This window comes from Grammomys surdaster, unplaced genomic scaffold (genome assembly GCF_004785775.1).
Source record: "Grammomys surdaster isolate TR1022 unplaced genomic scaffold, NIH_TR_1.0 125940, whole genome shotgun sequence".
NCBI lineage: Eukaryota > Metazoa > Chordata > Mammalia > Rodentia > Muridae > Grammomys > Grammomys surdaster.
In genome coordinates, this window is record NW_021620762.1 from 3,797,717 (window position 1) to 3,815,648 (window position 17,932).

General features: G+C 51.8%; 2 protein-coding genes across 6 annotated transcripts in view; one reads left to right on the top strand and one right to left on the bottom strand.

Moving 5' to 3' along the window:
- The window catches only part of Tmem104 (transmembrane protein 104), a 56,282-nt gene extending 44,781 nt beyond the window's left edge, over positions 1–11,501 (bottom strand). Inside the window, exons 1-3 of one of the 2 annotated variants that reach the window (XM_028752788.1) lie at positions 11,415–11,501; positions 10,693–10,805; positions 3,528–3,649 (exon numbers count right to left, since the gene is read on the bottom strand). In XM_028752788.1, coding sequence (XP_028608621.1) covers positions 3,528–3,649; positions 10,693–10,737 — 167 coding nt within the window. In that variant the 5' untranslated portion in view covers positions 10,738–10,805; positions 11,415–11,501. Of the gene's footprint in view, positions 1–3,527; positions 3,650–10,692; positions 10,806–11,382 lie in introns of both variants that reach the window. The other variant, XM_028752789.1, reaches the window with a different exon arrangement.
- A 112-nt stretch (positions 11,502–11,613) lies between these two features.
- Positions 11,614–16,337, top strand: Nat9 (N-acetyltransferase 9 (putative)). Of its 4 annotated transcripts, none has more exons than XM_028752793.1 (7): positions 11,614–11,896; positions 12,371–12,456; positions 13,868–13,977; positions 14,428–14,571; positions 15,519–15,578; positions 15,737–15,831; positions 15,921–16,337. In XM_028752793.1, exons 2-7 carry the CDS (start codon positions 12,380–12,382, stop codon positions 16,158–16,160), a joined length of 726 nt encoding a protein of 241 aa, XP_028608626.1. In that variant the 5' UTR covers positions 11,614–11,896; positions 12,371–12,379; the 3' UTR covers positions 16,161–16,337. The 4 variants fall into 4 exon arrangements, with proteins under 4 accessions (XP_028608626.1, XP_028608624.1, XP_028608625.1 ...); XM_028752791.1 differs by having other exon boundaries at positions 11,668–11,915; XM_028752792.1 differs by having other exon boundaries at positions 11,668–11,861.
- Positions 16,338–17,932: the final 1,595 nt, after the last annotated feature.

Genomic DNA, 17,932 nt, shown 5'->3' on the forward strand with positions numbered 1-17,932 from the left:
ACCCACCCCTACAGTAATGTGTGCGTATATGCACACACATGCACATTTGTATGTGTGTACACACACACACACACACAAATAAATGTAAAGGAGAAATTAAAGTGTCACTTGCATACCAAATGATTGCCTTGCCTCAAAGTCACTACTGACATAAGCATCTGTCTCCTGCACAGGAGAGGGAGCTGGCTGATGGGAGGGTGTGGCTTTATGCCAACTTGACACAGGTCAGAGTTAACTGAAAAGAGGGAACTGAGAAAAAGCCCTCCATAAGTTCCATCTGTAAGGCATTTTCTTACCTGGGCTGGTGGTCCTGGGTTCTATAAGAAAGCAGGGTGAATAGCCACAGGGAGCAAACCAGTAAGCAGCACCCTCCATGGCCTCTGTATCAGCCCCCGACTCTTAACTTCCTGCCCTGTGTGAGTTCCTGACTGCCTTCCTTCAGAGATGACCAGCTATGTGGAGTTGTAAGCCGAGTGAGCCCCTTCATCACAGCAGTGGTAACCCCGACTAGGACAGAGGGTGACTGCTCAAGCTGGGGTGGAGGTAGGTGGCACGCAGGAAGGTGAGGCAGCCCTGCTACCCAGAAAGGGCCTGCTGGGGCAGACATGAAATGGTGCTCTGAGGTAGGGGGCTGAGTCACAAAGGGGCCTCTTACAGCTTCTGGAAGGACAGCAGGCAACTTTCACTTTTTGCCAGAGCACAGAGCAGTGGCCAGCTTTCAACTACACAGGAATGTGAGGACCACTGGGACGGAGGCTGAAAGCACATCTCGGCTCTGGGATTCAACCCCTGCTCCTCTGGCAGCGCCTTCATCTCCTAAATAATTTGGCTCAATTTTAAAATAAGCTTGTACTCCTGTTTCTCTAAAGGGAGGCTGGGAAACGGTACCAGATGCTTAACCACAGCTTCCAGGGCAGCTGGAATGCACCGTGCTTCCATTCATAGTAGACACAGTAGAGGGTGCTGCCTTTGGGGCTGCCGCAACCCTGGGCATGAGTCTGCTCGGGCTAACACTTTCCTCCAGACTTTCTGAGGACTACACAGCTCTGTCCTCACACCCTCCAGTACTGACAGCAGTCAGCAGTAAATGCTAAGCCCTCCAATCAGCTGGAAAAGGACCTGCTGGGCTGCTCACAGTTAAACCCACAGCCCTCCAGCAGAGGGTCAAGGGTGGGAGGCGGGGCACAAGGCCTGGGGAAGCCCAGAAAGGTTTCTCATTATCTTGCCTAACTGGTCCTTCTAAGGACTCTGCATTTCCATGCCTTACTGGAAGTGAAACTGAAATCAATCTTAATTAAGGCACAAGAAGGCTGGTCACAGTTGTGCAGAGCCAACGCATTGATCATGTTCACACATAAAGTGGCTTAGCAGAGCGGGGCGTGGCAGCCCCTACCTGGGGGCCTCCAATAACCATCCCCCATTCAGATGGCTGCCTGTACTGAGCCTTTAAAGGAGACACAGTGACTTGGACAAAAATTCTGAGAGCTCTTGGTTGCCAGAGCATGAAATATGTAATGAGCCAGCAATACTCAGAGGTTCACCTCCAAGGTTCCCCAAAATAAGTGCACAAAGAAACCTCAAACTTTGGGTGTGATCCCCTCCCATGAGCCCCTTCTGGGCCTGCTTCCTTCAGCTTTTATCTCTGCTTCGTTCTTTCTTTCTAGGGTGCTCTTCTCAAGCCTCTGATGTGGTACAGCTCCTTCTCGCACTCCCAAACCCCACACCCCATGCTTCGGCCCCCACACCCCAAGTCCCCACGCCCCCAGACTCACGGCTCTCACACCTATGTCCCCACACCCCCAGACTCACGGCTCTCACACCTATGCCCCCACACCCCCAGACTCGCGGCTCTCACACCTATGTCCCCACACCCCCAGACTCATGGCTCTCACAGCCCAGGTCCCCAAAACCCTAGACTCACGTCTCTCACAGCCCAGGTCCCCATGCCCCCAGACTCATGGCTCTCACATTCCAGGTCCCCACACCCTCAGACTCACAGCTCTCACACCCCAGGTGCCCACGCCCTCAGACTCACAGCTCTCACACCTGTGTCCCCACGCCCCCAGACTCACAGGCTCTCACACCCCAGGTGCCCACGCCCTCAGACTCATGCTCTCACACCCCAGGTGCCCACGCCCTCAGACTCATGGCTCTCACACCCCATGTGCCCACGTCCCCACGGCCCGAGTCCTACTTAAATCTGCAGTCTCTCCACCTCTCCAGCCCCTCTTCTGTTCTTTTTCTCTTATCACCTTGTAACTTGCTCTTTGCTTTATTCAGTGGAAAGTCCCTAACGCGGAGGATGGTGTAGAAGTGCTGTCTCCCAGGTGAGATACTCCTGGAGGAGTCTCCTAGTTTCCCTACCTTTTTTTTTTTTTTGGTGCACATGCGTGCAGAGTAGGGTGGGGCATCTACTATGTAGCCCAGGATGGCTGTCCACTCCTGTTTGTCCTTTGGCTGCCCAGACTGGGATTACAGTGTGCACCACCACACCTAGCTCCCTTCTGTTTCTAAAGTTTTATTTATTTTATTTTTTATATTTTTTTTGCCTGCAAGTATGTATGTATACCATAAAAACTGTACACTGCCCATGGAGGTGAGGGCATCTGATCCCCTGAACTAGAGTTACAGATGGCTGTGAACCACCGTGTGGGGATCAGGAACTGAACCCCAGTCCTTGGCAAGAGCAACAAGTGCTCTAAGCTGAGCCACCTCTGCAGCCCCGACTTCCCAGCACTATAACATGGGTGCCCGCCTGGTGGAGGGGGCTGGACTTGCCTTCTTCTAATTACAGCTTGGGTCACTGTGATGGGACTTGAGAGTGACAGGGGAATCCCCAAGAGGAGGCTCTGTCTGCTCTGAAGCACCAGCTGCTGAACCCTCCAACATCTGGACAACAAACCCAGTATTCGTGAAGGTCTGGGCAGGCTGGGTGGACACAAGGCAGGTCCTTAAAAAACTGACTGCCTCATATATGTGTATATGTGTGTGTATGTGTGTGTGTGCATATACATGCATGTGTGTATACATATATACATACACACACACACATATATGGGGACATCCATATATGTGTGTGCCTGTAGTAAATTATTTTAAGCAAATCTAAACTGTAAACTGATTCACTAGCTGGCCTTTTCAGTGGCTGGGTGCTGACTTCTCAGAGAGCAAGGACTGATAGTTAAAGAGATAAAACTCAGAGGAAGGAGTCTGAGAGTCTGTCAGGACTAGCTGGCCATTGTCTTGTGAGACACCCCAAGGGCTTGTCTGGTGTCCTGGCTTAACTGCTTAGGGCTACTCCTCTGCTCTGATAGCAAAAGGCCCTGGTGACCTTTGGATCCGCCATCCTTGCTCTGGGCCACCTAGCTTAGGACCCACTCACCTACGTGTATGGAAACAGCAATCTTCCTACCCCTCATGAGCTCTCCTGTTAATTAAGAGATACCCAGGCTCCCTGGGTAGACTTCCTCCAGTTCTGTCCCCAGCCCTCAAGTGGCTGCCCACCCTCCATGCCCCAAAGCTCTTACCTCATGAAGCCTACGAATACCAGCAGGACGAGGCTGACGAGCCACCCGGCCGTGGCGAAGGCCTTGGGCATGGTGAGGGCACCTGTGCCCACGATGAGGTTAAACATGTACACCAGCCCGACCTGGAACAACAGGAGCAACGTTCAGCCAGGGATTCACTGACCTAAGGACGGCTCGGGATGGTATCATAACTGTACAGGCCTCCTCGGTCTTCACTGTGGAGATGGCAGGGATGGCACCCAAGTCCTGAGGAGCCAGGATCTGTGGCCAGGTGTTAGGAAGCCACACACGTGCATGGACACCCAGAGGACGACAGCCCCTCCGTCTCTGTTCTTATCAATTTCCGTCTCCACTCAACCTGGCTTCCTGAAGACACAGTATCAGGGGCAGGACACCGACACAAGGCTGAGCAAGCCTACTGACCCCTAGAGAAGGTCTCAGAGGTGGCTGATCCCTTGATTCGCTCATCCTCGGTGCCAGCTCTTGCCGCTGTCCACTGAGCAGTGACATCCACACATCTATATCCCTCTCTCCACACCAACTTCAGGATTGTGGGGGTTTTGTTTTGTTTGTAACAAAGCCTTATTATATAGTTCTGTCTAGCCTAGTATTAAGTAGCCCAGGCTGGCCTTAAACTCATGGCAATCTTTCTGTCTCGGCCTTCTAAGTCTTAGGATTACAGTCATGCATTACCACAGTTGACTAACAAGTTCAGGATTTAGAACAACAGCAGAACCTACAGGGTCAGAGAGATGGCTCAGTGGGTAAAAGTGCTTGCTGCCAAGCCTGACAATCCAAGTTCAAATCCATGGACCCACTGACTCCTGCAAGTTGTCCTCTCACTGCCACCCATGAGTACATGCGTGTGCATACACATACTGTATAAATAAAAAATAAATAAAACCTGACACACAGTGAACATGCTATAAAATTAAAGTTGGTGGACCTCACCAGACCCTGCTCGGGTTATCTTGGGCTTGACAGTACACCGCTGGCCTTCGGAATTGTAAGTCAGGCTTTTTACAAGTGACTGTGTCAACAGCAGTCACATTCTTCCCTTGGCTGGGGTCAGTTTCATCACTGGCACTTTGAAGCCAGCGTGTGCCTGGCGGGAATCAGTTAGCTTGCCCAGCTCAGCTCACTCCCTCACTCACCCATTACTGAGCCGCTGGCCTGGCCTGTGCTTAGAGCTGTGGATTCAATGGGACTTGACAGACACAGCCCTTCACCTGCTAAAGCTGTTGACGACGCAGGGGCGGGACAATGAGGACAGAGACTTTGGTTACACCAAGAGAGGAGAAGAATGAAGAGAAGAACAGTGGCTTTGTTGCACGAGATAATGTATCGTGCTTTAAGTAAACGGTGCTCAGCTGGCTCAGATGGCCCACTCTTGCAATTCCAGCAGCATTTGGGAGTCTAAGGAGACAGGAACATGGATCTGGCCAACCTAGGATTCACAATGAGATACTGTTGAAGAAGAAGAAGAAGAAGGAGGAGGAAGAGGAGGAGGACGAGGAGGAGGAGGAGGAAGAGGAGGAGGAGGAGGAGGAGGAGAAGAGGGGAAGACTAGGAGGAGGAGGAGGGGCTGATGAGATGGCTCAGTAGGTAAAAGTGCTTGTGGAAAAGCCCGACCGTCTCCAGTTGATCCCTAAACCTGGGTAACAGAGGAGAGAACCAGCTCCCCAGCGTTGTCTTCTGACCTGCTCACGTGGGCTTACTGCATCTCCTGCTCTGTGTGCCTCCTCCTTCATAAGGGAATAAGGTCAAGGGGAAGGACTTCCAGGTACAAAGGCTCATAGTGGGAGAAGTGGGGGGACACAGGGCCTTAAATGTGGGGTTCAAGGGAGGCACTGGGACAGATGGCTGAGGGAAAGGATTTTGCAGCCTGGCTCTCTGTCTGCTATGCTGCAAGGAAAGGGAGATGCGCGGCCACCATCTTGTCCTCGGTTGACAAGAGGTAACTCAAAGTCTATTAGCTAGGGAGTCCATAATGTCTGGATCTGTGTGAAGGGAGGAACCTTGCAGGAGCTGAGGTCTGAGCAACAGCTGGATTCTGACACCACATTCTTCCAGGTGTGCGTAGGGCTTTCTGGCAGCCATATATCGGCTGTGTCGGTGAACCAGGCCACAGAAGACACAGGCCCTGGTGGAATGATGGGGTGCCATGGTTTGGAGGGTTTGAAGCAGGGGTGGCAGGCCAAGATAGTGCAGAGGTTCCTCCATCTTGTATTCTTGCTGAGCTAGCCACAGGTTTAACAAGAATCTGATCTCCTTGATAGAGAATTCCAGGGAAAACCCTGTAATTCTATTCTAGGAACCAAAGGTCAGGATGGCCTAAGTTATCTTAGCCTGTTTGTGCGGAACCTCCTCCAGATAACCGCTTATCTTAGCGTCTCAGTGTCTGTTAAAACTGTCCGCTTCAAACTGCTTACTCTGCGAAGCCCCCACCCTCAACCCCCAGCTGATGAGCAAGATGTCTGGACAAGGTCCCTGCCCTTTAAAACCCCATGATCTGCACACTTGGGGCCACACCGAGGTCCCTGTCCTGTGTCATGTTGTTACACTCTTCAACACTGGGGTGTGGTCCCAGCCAGCTGGCATAAATAAAGACTTTCAATTGGCTATACACTGTGTCTGAGTGGCCATCTCTGGTGAGCTCCCCGTAGGCACTGAGAGCAGACCCCTGGCTGACTCCCTGGCATCTAGATTCGGAGCAGCCTTACTCTCTGTCTAACACCTTTAAGAGAAACACTAAGCAGGGGTAGGAACTTTATGAAAACAGCCTTCTGAGCAGGCTTCTCATGGTGGAAGCGAGGCAAAGGGCTTTAAGAATGTGACATGGGCTGGAGAGATGGCTCAGTGGTTAAGAGTATGGGCTGATCTTCCAAGGGACCTGGGTTCAATTCCCAGCACCCACATGACAGCTCACAACTGTCTGTAACTCCAGTTCCAGGGGATCTGACGCCCTCTCACAGACATACATGCAGGTAAAACTCTAACACATATAAAATAAAAATAAATAAATTACTTTAACAAAAGTGAGACCAGGCAAAAACTTTATGAGAGAATTAAGTAGTATAAGCATTTGTAGAAGCCAGACTTGGTACTCAGGAGGCAGACAGGCAGATCTGAGTTCAAGGCCAGCCTGGTCTACAGAATGAGTCCCACGACAGCCAGGGTTACAAGAGAACCTGTTGAAAACAAACAAACGTTTGTCTGGTTGGGGAGATGGCTCCTTGGTTAAGAGCATTGGCTGCTGTTCAGAGGACCTGGGTTCCATTCCCAATACCACGTGACGGCTCACAACCATCTATAGATTCAGTTCCAGGGGATCTGACAGCCTTCTCTGGCTTTGTAGGAACTGCAATCATATTATACACATATATACATTCAGAGGGAACACCTAAACAATTTTTGATTTAAAATAAAGTGAACAAGGAAACAGACTTCTAGACTAAGTTGTTTGTCCTGCTTTGCTGCTGTTTTTAGGTCCACCGGGAGCTCAGCGGTGCAGGGCAGGGTTCCTCTGCCGTCTGTGGGCCTCGGCTGTCTAGGCGTATCCTAAATCTCTTTACTTTCGGGAAAGGGACTCAGTGAGCGTCGGCCATGAGGAGCAGGCAAAAGGAAGTCATTCTCAACTCAGCCACAGGCCAGGTCAAGAGGAGCTGTGGAAAGGGAAAAGGAGGTCCCATGACCATGGGGGAGGGGGCAGCCTCCTGGGAAGGGTGGGAGAAAGTGGAGGAATGAGGGCCTTCTGTGTTCTCTGAAGATCAACCTTACACATGCAGGCTCACCCGGCTCCTCTGTGTGTTGAACTAGGGAAGGCACAGCCCACAGCTCCGAGCCCTAGAGAGCTTAGTACAGTGTTCTATCTGGCTGCATCCCTCCAGCAGAAGAGACCCAGGACACCCATGCACCATCTCTCAAAAGTGTCCCCTCTGATGGCAGTCAAAGGAGTCAGGAGGCACCTGTGGTGTCTCAGCCCCAGCCAGGGTTTAAGACTGCAGGGCTGCGGAGATGGCTCAGTCAATAAAGTGCTTGCCGTGCAAACCCGAGGTTTGGAGTTCACTCTTGAGCACCCACATACAAAACTGGGGTGTGGTGGTACATTACTTTAATCCAGTCCTCAGGAGGAGGAGGCAAGTGGATCTCTATGAATTCGGGGCCAACCTGGTCTAAATAGTGAGTTCCAGGCTAGCTGCTGTCTCAAAATAACGAGCACTCAAACAAGCCTGGGGATGGAAACAGGCACTTGTCATCCCAATACCAGGGAGGCAGATGCAGGAGGAGGAGCGTGCTGCTGGCTGGCCTGGCTGCTCTGACAAAGCACGGGTTAAGAGCACTTACTGCTCTGGCAGAGGACCGGAGTCTGGTCCCCAGCACCCATGTCAGGCAGCTCACAAACACCTATAATTCACTTCAGGGGATCTAACACCGTCTCCTTGCCTACACACAGACATGGATAACACAGTTTTTAAAAAAGGAATAAATCTAAAGAGACAGGGAAGAAGAGAGAGAAGAAGGAGGGGGAAGAGGGGAAGGGGAGAAAAGTAGTGGGGGCAGTGTGCCACTGGAGAGATAGCTCAGTGGTTAAGAGCACTTGCTGCTCTTTGCTGAGAGGACCTGGGTTCAGTTCCCAGCATCCACATGATAGCTCACAACCATCTGTAATTCTAGTTCTAGGGTTTCTGATGTCCTCTTCTAGTCTTTGCGGGTACCAGGCACATGGTACACAGACACACGTGCAAGAAAAATACCCATACACATAAAATTTAAAAACAGTAACACAATAACCAACCCACACATGCTGGCATGTGCGTGCACACACACACACACACACACACACACACACACACACACAGAGACCTGAGGCTGTGGATGACCCCAGGGAAACAGCATCTTCCAGACATAGAAAGCTAGCCATAAACTCACAGTGGCTGTGACAAAAGGCACACAAGACCTGTGCAAGCTCAAGCCAGACCAAGTCCCAGCATAAAGTGAGAGGGAGGGTGTGAAGCCAAGTGATTATTGGCAATTGAAAGCTGCTGGATGTGTGTGTATATGTGTGTGTGTGTGTGTGGTGTCAGGAGCCCCTGGTAAGTGACCCACGCTCCAGTAGGAGGCCACCTGTCCCAGAGTATATAGCAGCACAAACTGAACTTGATGGCCTTTTGGTTTTGCTTTTGTTTTAAAAGGACAGAAAACTGAGTGGGTAGGGACGTAGGGTGTACCTGGGAGACACTGGAGGAGGAGGAGGAGGAGGAGGAGGAGGTCAAGATGTTCAAAGCACATTGTACAAAATTCTCAAGAAACTAATTAAAAAAGAACCTTAGGATCTGGAGAGATGGCTCAGTGATGAAGACCACTTGTTACTCTTGCAGTGGACCTGGCTCAGTTTACAGCACCCACATGGTGGCTTAAAACCAGATATAGCTTCAGTTCTAGGGGATCTGATGCCCTCTTCTGGCCTCTGTGGGCACTGCATGCATATGAAACACACACACATACACACACACATATATACACATATACACACATATGTATATATGTACATATGTGTAGACACACATGTATATAGCTATGCAAATTTATGAGTACATATCATGTTTATGTTTATACATACATACACATATATATGAATCCCAAACATCTGTACACATAAAAATTAAATCTTTAAAGAAAAACAAAGACCCATAAGAAGATGGCCGCTTTCCTCAGACCCCTGACCACCACCTGATTAATACTACCCTGTTACCACCAGCAGCCCCCCACCCCATCTCTCTTCCTTCACGATTAAGATAAAAACAAAACCACAGCACTTGTTTACGGCAAACCACAAAGGCCCCGGATAAAATAAAGCACACACAAAATGGGAAGGGAGAAAAGGGGGAGGTGGGCAGAGCGGCGCTCCTGAGGCACGCAGGCCTAACTGTCCAGGCGTTACAAGGTGGCATGTGTATGATGACAAGGAATGGGGACATGGGACGCTTCCCTTCTAAAATGTGGTCACAGCAGTAACTTACTTCCTCTAAGTTTGTAGTTTGTGTCAGAAAAAAGCAAGAACTGTGGCGACTTGTAGGGACAGTGCAGACATCTTCCTGCTGACAGGGGAGACTAAGAACTATCACATGATCGCACGGACAGGGCCACCGTCCAATCTAGCTCTCAAGAGACTTTCCCTGGTGAGCTGCCACGGTGAACTGGAGTGTGGGTGGGGTGGGGGTTTGTGGCTGCCTGTGAACAGCAGGGCAGCTGCTAAACCTAGAAAAACGCTAACAAAGGGGCTCATGGAGAAGAGCCGCTTTTCCTGGTGACAGCCGGTACCAACGTGAGTCAACTGAGGTTATTCACGATCACCTCCGGCGATTTACCGAGTGAAGGCCCCGTGGTGCAATGACCACAACCACCTGGATACTGCACAGACAGAAGATAAACTGAGTGTGTGTGGGGGAGTGTGGGGGCCACAGAGCCGAGACAGAGGGAAATCAATGACTCTAATTGTCATAATTGCCTACTCTACCAAACTGCAATCGGCAGACTCTGCAGTTCACCGCCTCTTTCAACATCCAAGACCACAAGAGTTGTGCAATTTAGAATTCAGCGAAGGATGAGAGAGGCTGCTGAAGACGGACGGAGAGGAACACAACTCCCCGGCGACAGCTGACGGTGACCGCCCATCTGACTGGCAGAACTGCGTGTGATCTGTGGGAGCCCCGAGCTAGATATTATGGGATAGTAGCAAGCTAGTTAGTTATATTTGGCTTGACACACTCTGACTGGCCTGGAGAAACAGCTCAGCAGTTAAGAGCACCTGCTGCTCCTGCAGAGGACCCGAGTTCACTGCCAGCACCCACACTGGGCAGCAGACAACCATCTACAACTCCAGGGCATCTGGTGCCCTCTTTTGGATTTGACAGGCAGGCACATCATTTAAAATAAAAACTTTAAAAAATAATAAATAAACAAATGGGAAATGAGTCTGATATACAGAGTCTGAGCCAAGACAGCTGAACCCTGACTGAAGCTACGTGGCGTTTCGGTCTCGTTTTTCACCAGGATCTATTTAAACCAGGGCCATAATTAGTACAGTCCACAGACAGCAGTGGGCTTCTCTAGAAACCAGAGCATGGTGGTGAGCAGAACTCATTTATGGAGAAAAACTCACATAAGGAGAATAGAGCTCCCCGGTCTCTGTGATTTCGCCTGCCATCTCCAGAGAGTGAGGAAGGGCTGGCCCAAGAGGTTACTTCTGTGCAGTGCCAGCAGCTGCTGCAGCTCCTAAGACAAAAGGAAAGACTTTAGTTCTCTAATGGCAGAGATGGGAATGGGGGAGACTTGCAGCCTGACGGTTTCACCTGTAGCCCTTTTACCCCAGACACGTTGGTCTCAGTATGTGCCATGAGACAGCCTTGGTGGGACGCAGCTCCCTGGACAATGCCTTCTAACTTGACTCTTGCTATGCAAGGCGATTCTCTGTGCCTGGATGCTGCTCACACTCCAAGCGACTGAGGGGGCCTCCCGGGCCTCTCAGCCTCACTAACCATCACAGCCTCCTTTATCCTATGGCGCTTACGTCCATTTCATTCAGTATCTATGAGCTCACTACCACACAGGACAGCCTACACATCTGTCTGCTTCTCCGCCCACAGCAGAGAGCCAGCTTCTCCAAGGTCGTCCCTCTACACTAACTCCTTGTCCCAAAGCCTCTTCTTTTAAATGGGGCCTCGCACACCCACACCTGCCTTCTGCCTTACCTTAGGGTTTCCCACCCTTAAGCCTCCCTCTCTTCTCAGGAGCCGGACCCTGAGCCTTTCCTTCCCTTCCCCTCCCCTCCTGGGGAGACTCCAAAACTCACATCCATCTCCACCCTATCCTACCGTCCCAGACCTGCAGCACAGCTAGCTCCCGGGCACAGTGGCCACCGCCTCCAGCTCCGCAGCTGCCACCCGGCACCAGCGGCCCCGCACCAGCGCCCGCTACACGCATGCGCACGCTCCCCGGTGCCCCTTCCAAGCGAGCGCGTCGGGAGGGGCGCAGGGCGCCGATTGGGCGCCTCGCGGGGGCGGGTCCGGGATTGGGCTTCGCGGCTGCCGTCTGCGTGGCGGAAGCGGACCGTGCGCACTTATGCGCATGCGGAAAGCCCGGCTCTCCGGGACACGCTGACGCCTGTCGTTGGGGACGCCTTCCTCGGCGGGGGGTGGTTGTGAGCTTTACAGTTTGCAAACTCTACGGCGCTTAGACCGGCGAGGAACCACTGTCGTGCCACGCAAAGGGCTGAGGCCTGAGAACTTTGAGTGGGGCTTGGGGACAGGAAAACGGAAGGGCCAGAACCGGGTGACGTGGGCGCTGGAGGCTAGGGTTGGAAACAGGTTTAAAAAGTGTTAACAGGTCATTTGGAGGTGGACGGGAGGTGGGGGGGCACGTTGTGTAGGAATGGGCTGGAAACCCAGCCAGAACTTGGCCCCTGAGGTGAGAACCGGGATGTGTTGACCACTTCGGTTCTTTTTCTTCTTTTTTTTCGGTTTTTCGAGACAGGGTTTCTCTGTGTAGCCCTGGCTGTCCTGGAACTCACTCTGTAGACCAGGCTGGCCTCGAACTCGGAAATCCACCTGTCTCTGCCTCCCAAGTGCTGGGACTAAAGGCGTGCGCCACCACCGCCCGGCCTCGGTTCTTTTTCTTACAAGAGTTTTAGAATCCCTGTTCTTTCAAGTAGTTGTGAGGGCAAGGCAGGACGGACGCTCTTCTGTCAACTCATCGCCACCGCTAGAGGAAGAGTTCCACTTCCCACCCTGTGTGGGAAAGACACTTGGGGCTCTGAAGTCTTTAACTCTCCCCTCTTGTAGGCAGCTACAATGAAGTTGAATCAGAACACCATGCTGCTGGGCAAGAAGGTGGTCCTGGTACCCTACACCTCCGAGCATGTGCCTAGGTAACTAACTGTTCACCCGACCGGTCGTAGCGTGGAGGGCTGTCGGAAACAGGGTGTCTTAATCTAGGAGCCAGTTTTGTTTAAGAAACATTACTCGTGTGATGCTCTGCACCTTTGATTCCGGCACGACACTTGGGAGGCAGAGGCAGGTGGATCTCTCTCAGTGAGATTGAGGCCAGGCTGGTCTATATAATAAGTTCCAGGCCAGCTAGCTAGGGTACTTAATGAGACTGTGTATCAAAGTGACGTGTGGGGGGTGGGGGTTACACGCAGGAAGAATAAAGCCGAAGTGGAGAGCTCACTTTTCATCTTTTTCCTTTCAATCAGGGCTTTTCAATCAGGATTACATTATCTAGATGTGTGTAGCAAAGAACAAAGACATGTCTTCTTCCCTTGTTCTAAATTACTGATGGCACTCCCTGGTATTGTCTAGAGACTTCACATGTGCTTGCCCCACATGTTAATTCCATTATTTTGATGCCTACTGTTTAAAGGCCAGAAGTGAGATACAAGGCTCTTTGTGAGGTCAGTTGGCAAACACCCGGTAGATTGAGAAACTGGCTGCGTAGGGGACAATAGTTTTACTTTGGGGAGGTCTTTGTCACCCTGCTTCGTAGAGGTCTTCCCAGCCCTCTTTGCCGAGGTTGGATTGGCAGGAACTGGAGGAGTGTTTGGTTTTACATTGCCTGGGTGGAAAGCTGGCCACCTAGAGCTACCCTCTCTGCTGCTGCTTGAGGGAAGAACCTATCTTTTCTGACTAACCATATCCACTTCATCTCAGGAAGTGCAAACTCATACTCTTTGGAGGTGAGGGTATTTTTTTTTAATCGATTTATATTAACTGAATACCTACAATGTGTTTTCACACCAAGTGAAAATGACTAAAATCCCTACCTCCACAGCACTTACCCTGTGTGGACAAAACCAGAAAGGAGCGGTTGTCAGGTCCTTTTTTTTTTATTTTTTAATTTATGTATATTTATTTAGAGACAAAGTCTCACTGTGCAGCTCTGGCTGGCCTAGAACTATGTAGACTAGGCTCAAACTCACAGAAAGACACCCACCTGCCTTTGCCACCCTGGTGCTGGGACTAAAGTCATGTGCCACACACCCAGTGTCAGATTCTTGTTTGTTTGTACCTCATATTTCACAGCTGCTTGGAGTTGTACTGTTGAGAGCCTAGCATAGAATTCTCCCCAGACAGAGCTCAAACACCCCATCCTCTTCCTGTTCATTTGCTTTGAAGAAAGGGTCTCCTAGAACTCAGGCTGGCCTCGCATACCTGATCCCCTGGCTCCACCTCCCATGTGCTGAGCATCCGGGGCCTGTCTCTCCACATCCAAGAAACCCAGTGCTGCTGAATCAGTATCTCTCATCTAAGGCAAGCCTTTGCCCCTCCCCACCCCCACAGGTACCACGAGTGGATGAAGTCAGAGGAACTGCGGCATCTGACAGCCTCAGAGCAGCTGACCCTACAGCAGGAGTATGAGATGCAGTGTAGCTGGTGTGAAGATGAAGACAGTGAGGAGGCACCCCCAACCCCCACCCCAGGCAGCCTCCATTCTTACTTTCTCCCACTCCTCAGCCATTGCCCCTCTGGGGGCGTCACCAAAGCTGTAATGGTTAAAAAGTCTGGAGGCTGACTCCTTTTTCCTGAGCTTGGAGGGATTTAGAGAAAATAAAGCAATCTGACTTCTAGCTGTTCGTTTAGGCCCTGCTCTCCCCTCCCTTGCCACAGCCTGGGAGAGGTCCTCCTACCCTTTGGATCCCTTGTTCCTGTGAGTACGGATGCCTTGGAGAAGGCAGTTTCCCACTTCAGATCAAGGGTGAACTTGAACTATTCACTGTTTTCCCTGCCGGGCTCAAGAGACAGACACCCTATGCTGCAGTGGTCTGGCTCGGGAAGGAACACCAGCCTCACCTCTTTTCTTTGAAGTCTGCAGGCGCTAACCCTGTTGCCTCTGCCCTCAGAGTGCACCTTCATTGTGCTGGATGCTGAGAAGTGGCAGGCCCAGCCTCGCCCCCCTGAAGAGAGCTGCATGGTGGGAGATGTGAACCTCTTCCTCACAGACCTAGAAGACCCCACCTTGGCGGAGATTGAGGTCATGATTGCAGGTTTGTCTCACCTGGCCCAGACAGAACCTCGGAGAGCTTACCGAGCGCCCAGGGGTAGCTCAGTCAGCTGCCGTCAGCTAGCTCGCGACTGTGGCAGATTGTTCCCCCATCCCACATTCAGCACGGTGACTAACCCTTGGGTTCACCACATTCTTCCGTGTGCCTCAGTGTGACCCTAACCTTTGGCGAGCTAGTGTGTGTGCATACCAGAGGACAGTCTTGGCTTTTGTTCCTCATGTACCATTAACCTTTTTTGTTTTGTTTTGTTTGTTTTTTCTTTTTTTTTTTTTTCGAGACAGGGTTTCTCTGTGTAGCCCTGGCTGTCCTGGAACTCACTCTGTAGACCAGGCTAGCCTCGAACTCTCGAACTCAGAAATCCGCCTGCCTCTGCCTCCCAACTGCCCGGCACCATTTTAAATCTTTGTTGAGACAGGGTTTCCGACCAGCTTGGAAGTTGCTAAGTGGGCCAGCCTAGCTGGCTGTGCCTCCACAGTACTGGGCTTCAAAATGCATGCCACCATACCTGGCTTTTTTTTTTTTTAACATGGATTCTGGGCATCAAGCCCTGGTTTTCCTTGCAGGCACTTTACTACTGAGCCGTCTTTCCCACCCTTAGCCCCTGAGTGTGTCATCTTCAAATCTTTACCTGTTCCTTGCTTGGGAGGAGATCCTCCAAAGAGTCACTTCAGGAGCTGTCCTGTCATGCTGTTGGGGAGCCCTGTCTGCTTGCACATCCTTGGTCCTTAGCATCTGCCAAGAGCTCCCCAGTGAAGGGAACAGGGTTCAGATTACTGGGAGCCTCGTGTGTCCTGCCACTTCTGTGTGCCCGTCTTTCTCCCGGGCAGAATGCTAACTGGAGTTTTGGTAAATCAGTGAGGCAGTACATGTCAGGTATACACACCGGAGCCTGGTGTCTGGTACCAGCCACAGTGTGCTCTTTCTCTTAGAGCCCAGCTTCAGACGCCAGGGGCTTGGCACCGAGGCTTCTCTCCTCATCATGTCCTACGGTAAGACAGAAGTGACCACACTGGTTACAGGTGGGTAGGCCTCAGCTGAGCCTTCTTCAGCGGGGAGGCAGCAGATGACAGGCCCTCAACTGCAGACTGGGACCAGAGGCTAGAAGAGTGGAGCTTTTAACGTTTGCCTCTCTCTCTTTTAACTGGAGGAGTGACGAAGCTAGGTCTGACCAAGTTTGAGGCTAAAATTGGGCAAGAAAATGAACCTAGCATCCGGATGTTCCAGAAACTTCACTTTAAGCAGGTAAGGGCATCGTCGGTGAGGAGGCTTAGGGAAGCAGTGCTGTTGGTGTTGGGGTCGTACTCAGCAAGTCTGCGCTCTGGCTTTTACAGGTGGCTATGAGCAACGTCTTCCAGGAGGTGACACTCAGGCTGGCAGTGAGCGAGTCAGAGCGGAAGTGGATTCTGGAGCAGACGAGCCACATGGAAGAGAGACCCTACAGAGCTAGGAAGGAAGAGCCTGTGACAGCCACCCTGAGTGAGCAAAGGAGTTGGAACTACACACTCCCAAGGCCAGACAGCTGCATGGGAGATAAAAGCACAGGATCTCCAGTCTGTTCCAGGCCCTCCTGAGCCTGCCATGGCCTCCCCTGGCTGCAGTGGTCAAGAACACTCCTTCCAACTCCGACTATACCCTGACCCTGACTACACTGAAAGGAGTGGCTGAGGTCACCAGAGTCAGGGTGGAGGTGGGAACTGGAAGCCGGAAGGACAAGGCCCTGGCTGAGTAAAGCACTCATTTGGGCAGCTTCCCTTGTTTCTTCATCCACCCTCCCCCTGGGGAAGGGGAGGGAAAGGGCAGTCAATCCTGTTGTCCACAGGCCAGAGTCACCCATCTTCGGAAGACGGGTGACTTGGTGAAGGAGTGGGTTGGCCTCTGCCCAGCATCCTTGGTCTTGCTTTTAGCTCTTTGGGGCCAGACAGGTCTGAGGAAAGAATGACTTCTGAATATAGCTCCTTGTATCTGGGGAGCATCCCTGTCAGAGAAGCTTGGAGCCCGCTGCAGGAGAGAGAACTGAAGGCCACTCTCAGCCCCTCCAGCTGTACAAGTACATCACCCTCTGCCTCTGGGCAGCGGCACCGAACCTGGGCATTAGGGGGCAGCAGAGGCACGGTTTCGGGATGGCCAGGCTGCTGGCAAAGTTCTTTAGGCTCTGCCAGAGGATGTCATGCCCCCACCCCCTTTTGTTATCTAGAGAAGTCACGAAGGCCAGGCATGATTTCGAAACAGCTCTGACAGAAGGTTAGAAGTGCATTTGTGAGAGATGGCCCCGATAAGGTTACTGCCGAGACCTCCCAGTCGCCCCCCACTTCCGGTCCTGGTCCTGGCATCTTACCTGAGACTGCAGGGAGAAAAACTGCTATCCATAGCTCCTGAACTTGTAGTGAAGCTTGTTATTGGCTCCCTTTGGACTCTACTCCAGACCTTAGCCAAGAGTTCTGGTCCAGCTTAGAGTCAAAGTTCCCCCAGGGCCTCTCCACCCAATAGGTGAGGTAGGGAGGGGTTCCTACAAGCCCTGAACTGAAGGGCAATCCTTAGGCCAGCTTGGGGGCCTCCACCTGGGGTCAAAGGGTAGAAGTGTGGGTGGATGAGGGCGGCCAGAGCCAGCTGAGCAGGCAGGCACAGGATGACAGGTACCGTGATAAAGGCTCCGGATGGGCTCTTCTAAGGAATCCAGACCTTAATGCTAAGATGGCCAGATAGTGACCGGCCCTTCTCCTAACCCAGAGGGCTCCAGGGCTTCTCAACCAGATCCGGTCTTTACTTGTCCTTTCAGATCAGTGACCTGGTTTGGGATGGTCTTTCTGTAGAATAGGTGAATGGGAAGTTGCATGGGCTACACTCCCTTTTCCTTGAACACCAGTCGGTCCTAGGACCTCCTGGCCCTGCAGCGGGGCCCTTAAGAGCCTCCTGGCAGAGAGTCAAGTATATTTCCCTTTGCAAAGTCCCTTCTATATGCCACCTTGCCACACAATGTGTCCTGAAGCTAAGTGGTCTATTCTTCTGTGCTCGATATCTCTTCCAGTCAGGCCATTGGGAGATACAGGTACCTGGGGCAGTTCAGATCGCTGAGAATCCGCCCTGCTTGATGGGGGATGAGAGGGAGAATAGGGGGATGAATACACAGAGTGGGGGTGGGGAGAGTCAAGTCTTCACATCCCGGACCCAGCTTTGCACTAAGATTCCACTCGTAGTGCTTAGAGGCCTCAGAACCCTCCTCTCAGTGTCCTCTTCCCAGAGTCCCTGTAAACATCCCTATGGTCTCATGCCCCAGGGCGTATGGACATGGAGCTAAGGGCCTGGTGGGCCCCAGAGGAGCTGCAAAGTCACTCCAGGAGCGTAT

Excerpts from the sequence above, each read along its gene's own strand:
- Nat9 (XM_028752793.1), top strand. The coding sequence starts at position 12,380 with ATGAAGTTGAATCAGAACACCATGCTGCTGGGCAAGAAGGTGGTCCTG. Across the intron at positions 12,457-13,867 it reads ACCTCCGAGCATGTGCCTAG|GTACCACGAGTGGATGAAGT; the intron begins GTAACTAACTGT and ends CCACCCCCACAG. Across the intron at positions 14,572-15,518 it reads GATTGAGGTCATGATTGCAG|AGCCCAGCTTCAGACGCCAG; the intron begins GTTTGTCTCACC and ends TCTTTCTCTTAG.